The 16,455-nt window shown below is 38.9% G+C and overlaps 1 protein-coding gene across 2 annotated transcripts in view; it reads left to right on the forward strand.

The window, feature by feature from the left end:
* LOC106877086 (uncharacterized) overlaps positions 1-16,455 on the forward strand; it is a 59,815-nt gene that overhangs the window by 27,716 nt on the left and 15,644 nt on the right. For both annotated transcript variants that reach the window (XM_014925875.3, XM_014925874.3), the window contains 3 exons: positions 3,623-3,787; positions 4,567-4,798; positions 5,602-5,817. In XM_014925875.3, coding sequence (XP_014781361.1) covers positions 3,623-3,787; positions 4,567-4,798; positions 5,602-5,817 — 613 coding nt within the window. The remainder of the gene's footprint in view (positions 1-3,622; positions 3,788-4,566; positions 4,799-5,601; positions 5,818-16,455) is intronic.

The following is a 16,455-nucleotide window of genomic DNA, read 5'->3' on the forward strand; positions in this document are numbered from 1 at the left end:
CTGACGCCGAGCAAGACTTTGAAGCCAGGAGCTCACAGCGGACTCTTGTCCCACTGTGATACCTCATGCATTGTCTCCAGAGGTTATTGAACCTTATGTGTATGGGAGAGAAGGCTAACTACGCACTGCCGTGAAGATGGTTACTGAAAGCAAACCCCTTGTACGAAGCACCTGTGAATAAATGGTTATTGAATTTACTCTGCCTGAGAACTTCATTCTTCGTATTTCCAGCTCCTTGAATCAACAGAACCATTATAATGGAAGAAGATACCCCAAAAGTATCATAAAAATCTTCCTTCCATTATAAGTTCATTATTCTTATTCTTTGCTTTTCATTTCTTTGGAGTCAATAAAATAAGTACCAGTCAAGCACCGGAGTCGATGTAATCAACTTACCTCATCCTCAAAATGCTAGCCTTGTGCCAAAATTTGAAATTACTACAACTACTACTACTACTACTACTACTGTCCTTAGAAAAGTTAATTTTGGACTAGGCGCTGAGCTGGTAGAATCGTTAACACGCCGGGCAAAATGCTTAGCGACATTTCGTCCGTCTTTATCTTCTGAGTTCAAATTCCGCCGAAGTCAATAAAATAAGTACCTGTTATTCCCGGGGTCGATGTAACTGACTTATCCCCTTCCCTGAAATTGGTAGCCTAGAACCAAAATTTGAAATCATTCATATATATATATATAAATATATATATATATGTGTGTGTGTGTGTGTGTGTGTGTGTGTGTGTGTGTGTGTGTGTGTGTGTGTGCGTGTGTGTTTGTGTGTGTGCAGTTGTAAGAAATATCGTTCATTATTTAACCTTTAGGTTAAATACCTAATTCCTCACATCAAACTTTAAGAAGGAAAAATGAAGAACGGATAACGCAGTCTCTAAACCAGAAACATAACAATATTTATTCTTGTAGTATATTCATACAGCATGGTTATTCGGCAGTTCTTGTCGGTATATTCATACAGCATGGTTATTCGGCTGTTAGTCGTTCCATCACTTGTCCGCTGATCCCGTCACGAGTTAGTTGGGTCTCGAAGAGAGCGATACAAAACACGTCCTTCGCCCACGAAGTTGTCGACGCAAGAGAAAGATAAAACGCGGGAAAACGTTGAGAGAGTCGAACTACGCATGCGCATGGGACTCTTCCTGTGTTCCTTCCGGAACTAGTCCCTGCGCATGCGTGGATGAAAACGCAGTAATGGCGACTGTATTTTTGGCGCCAAATGACGTCACTACACAGTATTAAACTTTTTCTATCCAAAGGTTTTAACTCAATATTTACTCGCTATTATTTATAGCTTTATCTACTACGAGTTCCATCGTTATGAAGCTCTGTGACTGTACGCGCGCGCGCACACTCACACACCAACACAAACGCACAACACACACATACACGTGTCCACTCAACTATATGTACCCGGGTGGTGGTTGGGTCATTGTTAATTCATTTAAATATCGTCTAAATGTTTATGAATGCATACCTACAAATCTGCAAGTAAATATTCTTTTCTACTCCCGGCACAAGGCCCGAAATTTTGGGTGAGGGGGGGGGGCAGCCGATTAGATCGACTCTAGTACGCATCTGGTACTTAATTTATCGTCCCCGAAAGGATGAAAGGCAAAGTCGACCTCTGTGGAATTTGAACTTAGAACGTAAAGACAGAAGAAATACCACTCAGCATTTTGCCCGGCGTGCTAACGTTCCTGCCTGTTCACCTCATTGCCCGCATGTAAATATTGTACTACGAGTCTACCTTACTTATTATCTCCCGCCTAATCATGATTTGTATGCTTTCTAAACTCTTCTTACCCGCCTCTCCCATACACCCTTATTCTATCCTTTGGCACAAAAGGGCTATGTTATTCACTCCCCTTTCTAAGACTTCTATTATGTTTATTTTAATACTCTTGGACATCACGGAGCTCTTATGGACTAAGTATTCGGTGGCCATGGGTTTCGCATAATATGTATTTTGTAACCTATTTTCTCTAACCAGAGTTCAGTATCAAGGGCAAGTAGTTAAGTATGCACGAACAGGTAGTCCGTTGTCATCTTGACACTTTGGCTGGATGGAATTAGCTATGAGCGAGATGCAACCCCCCAGTAGTATAAGTGAAGAATGTAAGAGGGTGGATAGCCCCGGGTGACACTTTTATGAGGTTCGCACTTTCGGGTCCACTGTGCGATTGAATAGGCTTGAAGCCTGGGAGATGGTGAAATCAAGGCTACCACCTTTGGTACACATTCTAGCTCCGCCACAGCTTTATGTGGTTATCTTTTCAGATTTTTTTGGTATTTGTATTTGGGGTGACCTTAAACAGGAAGTTTATGTTGTCTCTGTATCTGCTGAACATGATAACAGATATTGGTTTTATTTCTAAATACCTCCTGAATTTTTTTCTCCCACAAAACTATGAAGAGGTTGGCCACATCTCCAGCATCATTCTAGCACAACTATGTAGGTGGGTGAAACAAGTGTGTGTGTGTGTGTGTGTGTGTGTGTGTGTGTGTGTGTGTGTGTGTGTGTGTACGTGGCAGAGAGAGAGAGAGAGAGAGAGAGAGAGAAAGTACACACACTTACACTCACACGAACGTGATAGGAGTTATATTTATATATATATATATATATATATATATATATATATATATATATATATATATATATATATATATATATATATATATACATATATATATCTCCCTCCGTCTTCCCTTATTTGAACTTTCCTATGTTTCCGACGAAGAGCTCTGCTCGAAACGTCAAATTCTCTTTCTTTCCTTTCTCGAGCGTCCAGTAACACAATATCTGTATCACGTCCTCGCGTTGTTGTTTTTTTTGTCGTTTTTCTTTCTTGAACTCACTATATATATATATATATATATATATATATATATATATATATATATATATATATATATATATATATATATATATGTCCGCAGGAGCCATGATAGATCGTTGACCAAACACCATTCAATTTTTTTCTCCGTGTTTTTCTCCTTGTTTTCTCCGTATTCTTTCTGTTGAAGAGCGTAGCTCGAAACGTTAAAGACTTTCTGTATTCCCGAGCGTCAAACTAATACATCCTTTTGTTGTTTACACCACCTGTCCTCGTCTGTTGTTTTTTTTCGTACATTTTCCCATATATATATATATATATATATATATATATATATATGTATATGTATATATATATATGTGTGTGTGTGTGTGTGTGTGTGTGTGTGTGTTTTTAATAACAGTTTGACTCAGCTCCACATAACTTAAAGTTTCAAGAGCGATTAGGACACGTCTAACTCATTAGATTCGATGAGAGTGTGTGTCCACTTCTATTGCTCTTATGCAGTTACATTTTTAAAGATTTTTTTTTCTATTGATAAATACATTGTAAAATATAAGTGGTTTGGCATTGATGCTATCTTAAGGACATGAATGGTAAGGACATCGAAACTGATCACAGCCTCGGGTTTTCCTGAGCCTATACCGCAACCCAACAATACATGATGGGAACACCAGAATTTTCTAAGAATTTATTTATTTATTTGGTTTTTGCTTAAAAACAATTTTTCAAGCAATAATTTCATACATTCTGTTATTTTTATTTTTTTAAGAAATTATATCAACAGTTTCCAATGCCTCCTGTAATGCACCCAATGGTAAGGAAAGCTTGCGAATCGGGAGTGCGAAATTGTATCAACGAAATTGCTAACTTTCAGAATTTTAGGAGGGCATCAAAGCTATCAAACTTCTCCAGAACAGAACAGTTTGAATATTTGGTGAGTTTCATTTAACTTTATTCAGAACATTTCATCTTAAATAGCAAAATAATTTGTAACCACAATCACTGAAGGAACTTCATATGCTAAATTAGCAATCAAACTATTCTTAAATCATATCATACTATTTTAAAAATCAAAGAACATGCTAAATTATGTACTCGTAGATACATTTACCTGGATTTTTTTTTTAATGACATCGATCGAATAGTCCTATAATCACAGATCTGCTCGGTTAAGGGTTGCCTGACACCAATCCAACGCAACTACAGCGACAATAATAAACATTGCTGAAACTGACATAAGGCCAGAAATTTGTATTCTAAAGAGGGATAGTTTAAGGGTACTAAAATATACTCTTGTGTGTGTGTGTGTGTGTGTGTGTGTGTGTGTGTGTGTGTGTGTGTGTGTGTGTGTGTGTGTGTAGGGGTATCCTCACCATCGCTTGACGAAGCGGTGCACAGCTTCCTCATAGGTTTTACAAGTTGAGGATACTTTGTGACTGGAAAGGATATCAATAAGAAGGTTAAACTAGCAAGGTATAGAAATGTAATCAACTGAGCACACCCACATACGCGCGCGCGCGCACACGCACACACACACACACACACACACACAATGATTTTCAGGAGGACATTCTGAGGTGACAGTTTTTTTCTGGTGGATAGTTTGGTGTAGCAGTTTTTCAGGTGGACATTGTTGGGTGATGATTTTTCAGGTAATCTTAAACAATAATAAATTCCTATTGGAATAAGGAAGTATATTTCTTCTATTTGCAGACTACTGCTTCATACTACATGTGCTGGTTTACTATGCTACGAAAAGGGATTCTTCGAGAATTGGACAATTATAACCATTACAGTTTCAAGTGTTTACACTTCAACATTCTTCAAGATACAAAACATAATTTGGGATTGATACTGAAAAAATCAGTGCAACCGCCCATTTTTGACATCCGATTGATAAAATACAGACGACCTTTTCTTTGCGCGGAACTGAGTTTTTGTCCCGGTAAGTTATTTACTGCGGAGGGGGAATAATTTGCTTACCTTGCTTAAACGAAAGTGTGACATTTAGTAAAGTGATTCTAATTGTGTGTAGAAGTGAAGTGATTCTATTCTTCAATTTTGGTCGTACAGAAATAACAATCCACGCGGTGATTCATTTGTTCCCTCCAGATCATGGACACAACCCATGCCAGAGACATATTTCCAGCTGTAAACCACTCACTAAGGTTGTTAGTACAATTCAATCAGCAAACATGTAGCTTCCATTTGTTGTTCTGGTCATCAAATGCATATCCGAAATAAACATAATAAATATTTTTAATGCTGTCTGTAATGTTTCTTTAGTGCTTTAATAAACTCAGTCCACCACATATAGCAGAAATTGTCAATAGTAATCTTTCGCGTATAATACGTCATTCTCTGGTAGGCACAAAAGCCAAACAATTACAGCAGCTATGTAAAATGCAAATCCTTTTATTTGCAAACAAATTTCGAAAAGCAAACATCCTTAAATTGATTCAGCCAATCAGGAGAGAGTATAATTAGATTGTTTTCTTTAGTTAAATTATAATTTGTCAAGTTGCTTTATTATTGAAACCTATATTATTTTGTGTAGGTTTATCATAAATGGGTACGATTTTGAAACAAATTTTCAGAAAATGTATCAGTTTTAGTGAAAGTATTTTCCTGAATTTTCAATGATTAAGAGTTACTCCATTAGTATCTTGAATTTCTCTTTTTCTTTTCTTCTTTATTGGACAGGGACTCATAAACATTTTAATGCAACTATGGTGTGTTCTTTTTCAGATCCTTGCTATGGAAGAAATACTCAAGGAAACCTTTTAAATATAGATAGTGATAGCAGCAACCCATGCTCTCTCTTCCCAGATTCAAGATGTCTTATAGATCAAAGCAAGAACATAAATTTCGTACATCTGATGCACAATAATTTAAATTATAGTTGCAATTGCAACCAGATGAGTGAAGGTTTTACGTGGGATAAAGAATTGAGATATTGTGTTGGTAAGTATAAACAGTTTCTAATATAAGCTCGAGGTTCGAACAATTTTGGGAGAGGGTGCTAGTCGATTACATCGACCCCAGTGCTTGACAGGCACTTATTTTATACACCCAGAAAGAATGAAAGGTAAAGTTGACCTCGGCGGAATTTGTACTCAGAACGTAAAAATAAAATATCGCCAAGCATTTTGCTCGGTGTGCTAACGATTCTGCCAGCTCGCTACTTTAATATAAACAGTAATATTCCATTCTACTGCAGGCACAAGGTCTGAAATCTTGTGGTAGGGGGATAGTCGATTACATCGACCGCATTGCACGACAGGTACTTATTTTATTACCCCGAACAGATGAAAAAAAGTCAACCCCTTCAGAATTTGTAGTAATGACAGATGAAATGCTGCTAAGCATTTTGCCCGACGTGCTACGATCTCCTGCCAGCTTGCTGCCTTAATATAAACAGTAACATTAAAGAAGGATAGGGTGGCGAACTAGCGGAATCGTATGAACACTGGGCAAACCACTCAGTGGCTTTTCGTCCATCTTTACTTTGTGTTCAAATTATGCCATGGTCGACCTTGTCTTTTATCTCTTTGGGATTGATTTAAAAAGTACCTGTTGAACACTGAGATCGATCTAATCGACTTGACCCCCTCCCCGAAATTAATGTCCTTGTGCCAAAATTTGAAATTTCTATCAAATCATATACTACCGTTGAAAAAAATATAGAGCACAATAGATAGTGTAATTATTAAAATACGAAAATGTCTATGTACGTCAGGAGAGTATTACATTGTTATTACATGTTGTAAGCGTCGACACCAGTATATACACCTTCGTTCATACATTTAAAACAGAAATTAATGTGGGCATAATAACACTGGATGTGTAGTCAATAAAAGACAAATAAATATATACTTAAAAGAAAAAATACATATAAGATGAATTCTTGATTTATTGAAATTATCTTCTCTTCGAGAGAAAAGTAAACAAATGCATCGAGGCAATTACGACCGACTTCAAATGAAAAGAGTAGATAATCTAAATATTCGTGACTTCTCCAAAATTGGGTTGCCGTTAAGGAAAAGACAGGGCGATTGCCTGAAGACAAGAGAACTTCAGCGTATACGTGTTTCTGCGTCGATAGGCATCATCAGGAATTATTTTGTATTAAATATACTTTACATTTAATATAACGTCTTTTCTTCCACATTCATGTCACTGGTCAGTCTGAGATATTTCTCAGATTTCGTTGTTTTCACACACGCACGCACGCGCGCACACACACACACACACACACACACACACACACACACACACACACACACACACAAACAAAGGCTTTCGAGAGAAATTTTGTCAGGTTGAACAAGATTGCTTTCTTAACGGGCCTTTCTTTAACTCTCTGGGTCCCGTAACATTGTACCGGATAAACTGCTTCAAATGTGTGCGTATTAATATATATATATATATATATATATATATATACCGTAAATCCTCGAGTATAATCCGCATTTTTCCGCAAAATTTAAAGGTCAAAATCCCTAGTGCGTACTATATACGAAGTTAAAAATGAAAAATAGAAAGTAAATAAGAAACTTTTACGGAAAATAAAGAATTGTACAAGTTGAAGTGAAATTTGTCACTCAGTGAACCAAAGAACCAATACCGAAGGAACCAGAAAAAAACTGTCAACAACAGAAAAACAAAACCCTTGCAAAAGAAATTTTTAGGGAAACTAACTAAGTGTACGGATCTAAATCAAATTTTTGAAGTTACTTCTATCAGTAAATTATGAACTAACTTCTATCAGTAATTCCGTCAACAACAAAAAAAGCACAAAAGCGTTGCAAAAGTAAATTAGAAATTTGTAGGCAAATTTAACGAAGTGTACGGGTTGAGGTGAAATTTATGAAGTTACTTCTGTCAGTAAATTATGAAATTATTTTCATTAGTAATTGTGAACTTCTTTCTGTGAGTAATTCACTGTTGTTGTTTGTAAATAGCAATTGAAAACTTACTCTGAAAACAATAGCGATTGAACTTAAAGTGAATGAATGGCGTCTGAAAATTTAAAGCGAAAGCAATAGTGTTTGAAAAATGAAAGTGAAAACAATAGATAATGAGTGAGATATAGAGAGAAGGAGAGAGAGAGAGAGAGAGAGAGAGAGAGAGAGAGAGAGAGAGAGAGAGAGAGAGAGAGAGAGAGGGGGGGGGGAGAGAGAGAGAGAGAGATTGTTAGACAGGCAAATAAGTCAGATGTAGATAGATATAGATAGATAAGATATAAATAGATAAGATATATTGTGTGTGAGTGCTATATGTCCCGTGTTTATAAGCCAGCAGTAGCTTCCGTTTACTGTACTAAAACTGAAATTAATATCGGGTCTAGAAATTATTGTGGGACACTTTAGTTGTTTCTTTTACTTTCGATTTAGTAACAGAAATCCTTCGAAGAAACACAAAAAAACGTAGTGCCAAAAAATTTAAACGTTTCTTTATTTACGATACGAACACACATGCGCGCACGAAATATTTTTATAAAGAAGGTGAAGAATAAGATTTTCAAGAAACATATAAGCTGTGACGTTCATATATTTTCCCCAGGAGCCAAAGAAAAACAACAACAACAACAATGTGACTGAAATTAAGCAGGAGCAGTTAAAATGTAAATATTTAATGGCGCATTGTATATATACATGTTGTTGTTACGTCACTGACACTACAAAACCGGAAGTAAATATTCTAAAACACTTTCAAAGACGTGAATCTAATATAAAAAGCAATATTTTTTTTATTTTTAATAAAAAAAATCAAATGAAGAGCTAACGTGTGTCCAAGGTTAAATTATCCCTGCATCACAAGTATGGAAGCAATTGGTGAAGCCGTTTTCACGTGAAAAGCGAATACACACACATCTCTATTTTATGTATGTATATATATATATATATATATATATATATTTATATATATATATATATATATATGTGCATATGCACGTGTACGTATATATACATATATATAGATATAGATTTATTTCTCTCTATCGCATATATATATATATACAGAGGGAGGGAGTGATAGAGAGAAATAAATCTTTCTCCATCCCTCTCTATATATATATATGTACACACACACACATACACACAGGGTAAATTGTCATCATTTTATATTTTTAATTTCGCGCTTTCGCATTGTTTGTTTTTGATTTTGTCGACTACACGGTATAGTAGGGTCCGTTGGGCACTGTCTGTGAAAATCAGCACCATGACGCAATTCACTCTGACAAAAATTTGGAAACGACATGTTGTACTGCTTGGCATTCGCGCCGGAAGCTCCAATACGAACATTTCAGAGTGTTTGGGTGTCAATCTGAGGATAGTGCAATCCGAGGACATGTACCGAGAGTGATAAAAATCAAACATCCAGTCAACATCATGTTGTTTGGAGTAGTCACTAATGATGATGACCTTATTCCTCCATTCATCTTCCCACTCGGCCTCAGACTCAACACGGAGGCTTACATCAAGTGCCAGAGGAGGTAGTATTGCCTTGGATGAAGTGGATGGCTGCTGGAAGACCCTGTCTGGCAACAGGACTCTGCACCATGCTATACAAGTAGAACCCATCCATGGCTGTCAGACAATTTCTGCGACCACATCACCCCCTAACATCTAGCAACCTAACTCCCCAGACTGCAACCCCCTTGATTATTATGTCTGGGGCACAGTTGAGCGAGAGACCAACGAAACTCCTTGTAACACCAAAGATGAACCGAAGGCAAAGATTATGGCAGCATTCACCAACTTAAGCAAAGAGAACGTCCAGAAGAGTTGCAGGAGATTCCGAAGTCGTCTGGAGGCCGTAGTTGAAGCCATTGGTGGTTTTATTGAATAAATTTACTCTTTAATATTTCAAGATATTTTTATGTAAATATATCTGTTAAAATGAGATGTCAGTGTTATTTTCATTTCTGCGTAATTTAGACGACAATTTATTCACCACACCCTGCATATTGTTAAAATTTACAGAAGACAAAGACAAGTGAGGGAACAACAAGCAGGTGTATTAGTTTGACATTCGGGAAGAATGGGAAGACTTTGACATATCGAATTTCGACAGAAAACGTTGAGAGGGAAAAAATAGAGAGAGAACAAAAAAGAAAAAGAAACGGAGAGAGAAAAGAATGTGTGGGGATTAATGGTTCAACATGATAGGCTGAGTGAAAGGGAGATAATAACGGTAGCCCAGCTGACCTAGTGTCCACAAGTGCGTGTGTGTATGTAAGAATGGTATGTGTGAGTGTGCATATGTGAATGGGGCAAGCGCGAGTGAATGTATGAGTGGGCTAATTTTAAATTATGTGGGACTGTGGGTGCGTATGGGAGCATGTGTATGTATGTGTATAAGTAACCTAGTGCGCGTATTGTGTGGTTTGATGTGCGTTTCATGTTTTGTGCGTGCGTGTGTATGGACATGTGTACATGTGTCACAAACTGATTTTAATACATATCTTAGTTTTATAACAGACATTATACTACTTTGACTATATGATTTTTTTTATGTTGTATGTTCTGAGTCATGTACCATCAATTGTTTCATATGTGTATGAAATAGAGAGAGGGAGATAGAAAGAGAAAGAGAGAGAGGGGGGAGGTTAGAATTTGTGTATAATTGGAATCCATGTTCCTTCTGGATTTTCATCCAGTACATATGCAGGAACAAAACTGGATGCATGGTTAGGGTTGCTAGATGCCACTTATATATGGGACATGTCCCGTGTTTGACAATTTTGTCCCCTGTCCCGTACGGATCTTTCAGGGACACCCCAAATGTCCTGTATTTAGCTCATTTTCAAATCTCATAATAAAAATGTGTTTTTACTACCTTCTTATGGCTTAGTTGTAACTTTATAAGTAATTATGCTTTTTTTTTTACTATTCTCTTGCTGAAAATAACCTAAATGTAACGAGGAAACTAGTGTTGCTAGAAGTTTACACAAAACTGACGTGTTTGCAACTTGATACTGTCAACAAAGTGTTGTTACTACTTGCCACGACCCACTTTTTGCTAACTTAAAAACTAATCCACCCCAAGATATCAAAACGTAAGTATAAATTTCGTAATGAATATTCCAGCGAATGGACATTTATCAAACAAGGTAGAAGCTATTTTGAAGCAAACTGTGGTGTATGTAATTGCACTTTCAGTATTGAACATGGCGGCAAGTCTGATATCAAGCAACGCTTAGAAACAGTAAAGCACAAAAGTAGTATTGCTTCTACTTTAAAAGAAGCTGGTAAAATAAACTTCTTGATCAAGAAAAACACAGAAGAAGAAAGTAAAATAATAGCCGCAGAAGTTGCAATGGCATTTCATATTTTCCGTCATCATCAGTCATTCAGTTCATATGACTGCACGAACGTACTACTACCAACAGTGTTTCCTGATTCTAAAATTGCATGCAAATTTTCAAGTGCTAGGACTAAATGTGCTGCAATAATAAAAAATGTTGTGGCTCCATGCACTATTACGGAAATTGTTAAAGATATAAATAACTCTTCTTTTTATGGCATATCTACAGATGCAAGTAATCACAATGCTGAGAAAATTTTCCCATTGATTGTGCAATGTTTTTCATGTGAAAAGCCTTTGCTGATAAAGTTATTGCAATCTCTCCCAAATGAGACATCGGAAACAATAGCAAGCTTCTGCAGAGAGAGCCTCGTTGAGTTAGGACTGGACGGGAAGAAATGTATAGTTTTTGGTGGAGATAACACATACTAATTTTGGTGGACATTTCTGCACAGGTACAAATAAAGTCTATTCAAAATTCAAGGAAAGCATGAATGAATCGATGGAAGGTGTTAGATGTCCAGCTGATATTCTATACAATGTTGCTCACACCGCAGCCAATGTTCTTTTTGTTGATGTTGAAGTAATTGTTAAATTGTTTTCATACTGTTCGATCTAAGTTTGTTGGTGTGCAGTATGCCTCAATTCTCTCACACTCTAAAACTCGTTGGCTTTCTTTGATGAGAGCAGCTGAGAGAATCCTAAGATTATTTAAAGCACTGAAATCTTTTTTTGATTCTGAAGAAACGGTCCCCCAAATTCTTGTAGAATTCTTCAGTGATCCGCTGAACGAAGCTTGCTTATATCTTGTTCATAGTTTTGAATGTTGTTAGTAACAGGATTATGAAGATAGAATAAAGAGAAAACAGCATTATTGAAGTGCTTGGCTGTTTAAAAGAACTCGTTCCAGTTATAAAGGAAAGAATTAATGAAAAGTTTATTACTCTTAGTGTGAAGGATTGCCTAAATAATGATGATGTCAAATCTGAAGAGAAAAAGAAGTGGATAGCTACTTCGGCACTTGCCGCGACTATCTTGAGAAATGGGTTTCGTCTTTTTAAAATTTTACATGGATATCATTAGATACAGTTCCAGCATGGGAACATGTAGAATCATCTTGTCTAATGTTAAAGAACAAAGGTATAAAAACTGACGACAACATACTTTTCTCAGAAGTCAACATTTAAAAACTCCTTGCTAAAGAAATGCCGATCAAACCCGATAAATGGAAAATCAAACTGTGCCATAGAAGATGGTTTTCTATCCTTCAGTAGATTGAATTTCAAGAACAATAATCCAAATTGTTAATTCTGTGCCAGTTCTTATTTGGCATACCAGCGCATAATGCTAATGTGTCTTCTCGATGATGAATGTTCAGTGGACAGAGGAACGAAATAAGTTGGATGTGGTTACTGTAGAAGCTTTCTTACAATGCACATGGAACCTTAACTGTCAATGTAAAGAATTTTATAGGCATGTGTTAGAAAACAAAGATCTGTTAACAAAAGCCAAATCATCAGTGAAATATAACTAATGGTAAAGGTTCAAGTTTAATTCTCGTGCGGTCTGTTAAGAAAATTTTGCATATAAGTTTATAAGTTTTGTTTCTTTTCATGTTCTCCATATGAAACAATTTTTTAGCCTATTTTCTATACTGTTTATATTAAATAATAATTTTCTAAATTAAATCCTTTGCATTTTTCTATTGCCGCTATTGAATGAGAAGAGTACAGGAACCGGATTAAGATATTGATACTGAGGGCGTTTACCGCAACCATTATTAACAACAAATGGTGGTATGCCCTCAAACGAGCCATTAAATTTGAGTCTATTAGATATAGCACAGGTTTAGTGGTTAGAGAACGTAAGTGGTAAGAAGATTTAGTTAAGGCCCTAGAGGAAGCCATGAAGACTGACACTGCATCCCCGGTGAAGGTGAAGAGACTGGAATTAAACCAGCACCTCGAAGCCAAGCACATGGGATGTATTGTCAGGGCTAGACATCGTGCAGTGGGCTGCGAGAGGATCAGGGCCACTGGATGGGCCCGAGTGGTAGAAGCCCAACGTAAAAATGATCCTACAGTTCGATCTTTGGTGAACCAACAAGGTGAGTTGATAAACGAACCCGAGGAAATTTGTCAGACTTTTCAAGAACAGTTCGCCAAACTTTTAGGGGAGAGTGATGGACCGGATAGTAGGTTGGACCTTACGGACTTCCTCGCCGGGCTGTCGCGCCTCTCGTGGTGGGATGCGGAGTGCTGTGAAGGGTCGATCACACCTGAGATGATATAAGCTATAGCGGACTGCGGCGTAGGTAAGGCGCCTGGTCTTGATGGTCTACCTTACGAATTGTATAAGAGTATGCTAGACTTGTTCGGGCACCTACTGGCTAATGTTTACACGAACTAGCAGCAGAATGGGATGATTCTCAGATCTGTGCGTTGATGGGTGGTGACGCTGGTCAGAAAGGACCCGGACAAGGGGGATAGCGGAGATAATCTTAGGTTAATCACTCTGCTAAACACAGTTGAAGATTTTGGCCAAGGTATTAGCAAAAAGGTTGGCGCATGTCGCGGATGGACTAATCGGAGAGGCACAGATATGTGCCATTCACAGCAGAAGCATTCAGGACAATCTCCACCTTCTACGCTACACCATAGAGGGGTTTGATAGTAAATCAGGCAAGGGTGGGGCACTGGTTTATTTAGACCAAGCTAAAGCATTCGATAGGGTTGACCATCATTACCTGATGTCTGTTCTTGCACGGTTCGGACTAGGTCTTGGCTTCCTTAGGTGGATTATTCAATTGTACGATAACATCGACTCGATCGTTCGGGTGAACGGTTTTCTTTCAAAGCCGTTCTACATCAAACTTTCGGTTCGCCAAGGATGTCCGCTCTCGCCACTTTTGTATGTGATGGCTCTTGAGTCGTTACTGCGAAAGTTGAGTGGCATCCCGAGAGAAACAGCTCGTGGAGGATCGGTTTTGGCATACGCAGATGACAACACCATCATCGTGACTGAGATGGAACACCTATAGAGGGTAGGTGAAACCATTAAGGTCTACGAGACGGTGACAAGAGCAAAAATTAATCGGGAAAAATCGGTCGGCTTGCAGCTCGGCCCCTGGAGAGGCAAGTCGATCCCTTCGGACAGCGTCGTGGGACATTGGACGGAGAGCCCCTTTAAGTTGCTAGAAGTCTGGTTTGGCCCAGATCTGTAGGTAGAAAAGAACTGGGCTGAAGTATCAAGCGAGGTGACCAACATAGTCAGGACCTGGTCCTGGAGGTGGCTATCCTTCAAAGGGAGGGCAGAGGTAACCAATGTTTTTATCGTATCGGTCTTACCTACCGCCTAACCGTCGTTCCTTGCCTGGATTTGTGGTTGAGCAAGTTGGAGAGACAGATCTTCTGCTTCCTGTGGAAGGGCTCGACTCCACTTGTGAGGCATTCTATCTGCTGTCAAAAACCGTTAAAGGGTGGACTAGGATGTTTTGGCTGTTGATGCGCAAACATGCGCTGAGGTTGAGGCATCTCTGGCTCATTCTGGATGGTGAACCGGTGTGGTCTCTGCTGGCAAAACGGATGCCTTCCAAGTTCACTAGTTTTGGTGGACGGGAAAACTAGTTCCATCGCAGATTGCAGTTGGGTACATGGTATACGGAGTGTCGTAAGGCTCTCATGCTTTTCCGTCGCTCGGGCAATACCAGAGGTTTTGGTACAACCGCATCTTTTTATAGAAGGTTGGTAGAGTCTGGATGTGACGATACCCTAGGGGAGACCTTGGGTCTCGATACTAATCAGCTAGACAGCCTGTTCGAATGGACATTCGGACCGAAGACATTGGATAACTTCCAAAAGTCTCTGGCCTGGCAATGTTACTGAGGAGCCTTACCCGTTCGGGATAAGCTTACTAGACACGGCCATCCTGGCCCATCGGCCTGTCCAAGATGCGAGCAGGAAAGGGAAACCTTCCTGCACGCTATTGTTCAGTGTCCGGAGGTGTCAGAAGTGTGGTCTTATGCAGAACACCTGTTGTCTGATATAAGAAGAGTACAGCTGTCTTCTGAGTCAATTATAAAAGTTGACCCACCTATTTTTCTAATGAAAGGAGGTAAGAATTGTTTTCTCGTGGCAGTAGCAATCGCGAGAGAGGTGATATGTAAGTCGAGAATGAAAGGATTGGCGACAGGCAACTTCATCTCTGGCCCCGGGTTGGTGAGGTTTTTCACTTTTCTCCTGAAAAGGAAAGTGGGACTAGAGAGGAGATGCCTGTTGGAGAAAATGTTCAAGGACAAATGGATGCGTGTGGCACGAGTGTTGAGTGTGGAAGAAACCACGTGAATATGCCATGGGCCTTATTACGAGTATCGGTGGTGGAATAGGGCTCGTGGGGTCGGAGCAAAAACACTTTTCACCACCTCATTTGTTTTGTCATTTTGTTTGTCCATCATTCGATTTTATAATTTTGTAAATTTTTAAAAGCATCTCAGTGTTTTATCATTAGTCTCGCCTGACCCAAAAAATGAGGTTGTGTTGTCCCCTCTGGATCCTTGTGGGCAATAAAAAATGAAAGTCTTTTTCACTGCAACATTCATAACCGGTCGGTAACAGTTGCATTTTATATCTCTTTCTCTTACCCTAATTTGTAATCATGAAGCCACGCGTAAGTTACATGTGTATATCGGACGAAGATAGGGCAAGGCTGGTTGACGGCTTTGAGGGGCACCAAACCCATTACCTGTAACTGGCAGAACACTTGGTATTAAAAGAAGTACTGCCCGATACATAGTAGCGACCTACCTACGATCTGGGTGACGTCACAAGTTGCCCGGAGGCGGTGCCCACCACGTTAAGGTTGATGAGGAAATGTGAGCCAGGCTTCAAATGATTATTGATGCCAACTCACTCGCAACCCTTCAACAGATGATGAAGGACTTAAAGGCAGCATCGCCCGGAAAGCCGCCTGTTTCCGTGTCTGCAATCTCACGGGCTCTAGATGGGATGTCGATAACTATGAAGTTGGCCGAAGGCATCCCAGATGCAAAAAACGCCCTAAGAACTTTGGAAAAGCGTTATGAGTACGCACATTGGTTCATGGAAGAGGGAGCCGTCAGCCATTGCATATCCATTGATGAATGTAGATACATTTGGACCAGGCGGTCTTTTGGACTAGCTCCTCGCGGCGTTCCTGTTCGCCGAGTTGTCAACCGTCAGCGAGGGAAAAACTGCAACGTCACTTGCGCGGTGTCGGGAGAAGTCGGCCTGGTTCACCACTCCATTGCGAATG

This window comes from Octopus bimaculoides, chromosome 1 (assembly GCF_046866305.1).
Source record: "Octopus bimaculoides isolate indiv1 chromosome 1, ASM4686630v1, whole genome shotgun sequence".
In the NCBI taxonomy this organism is placed as follows: Eukaryota; Metazoa; Mollusca; class Cephalopoda; order Octopoda; family Octopodidae; genus Octopus; species Octopus bimaculoides.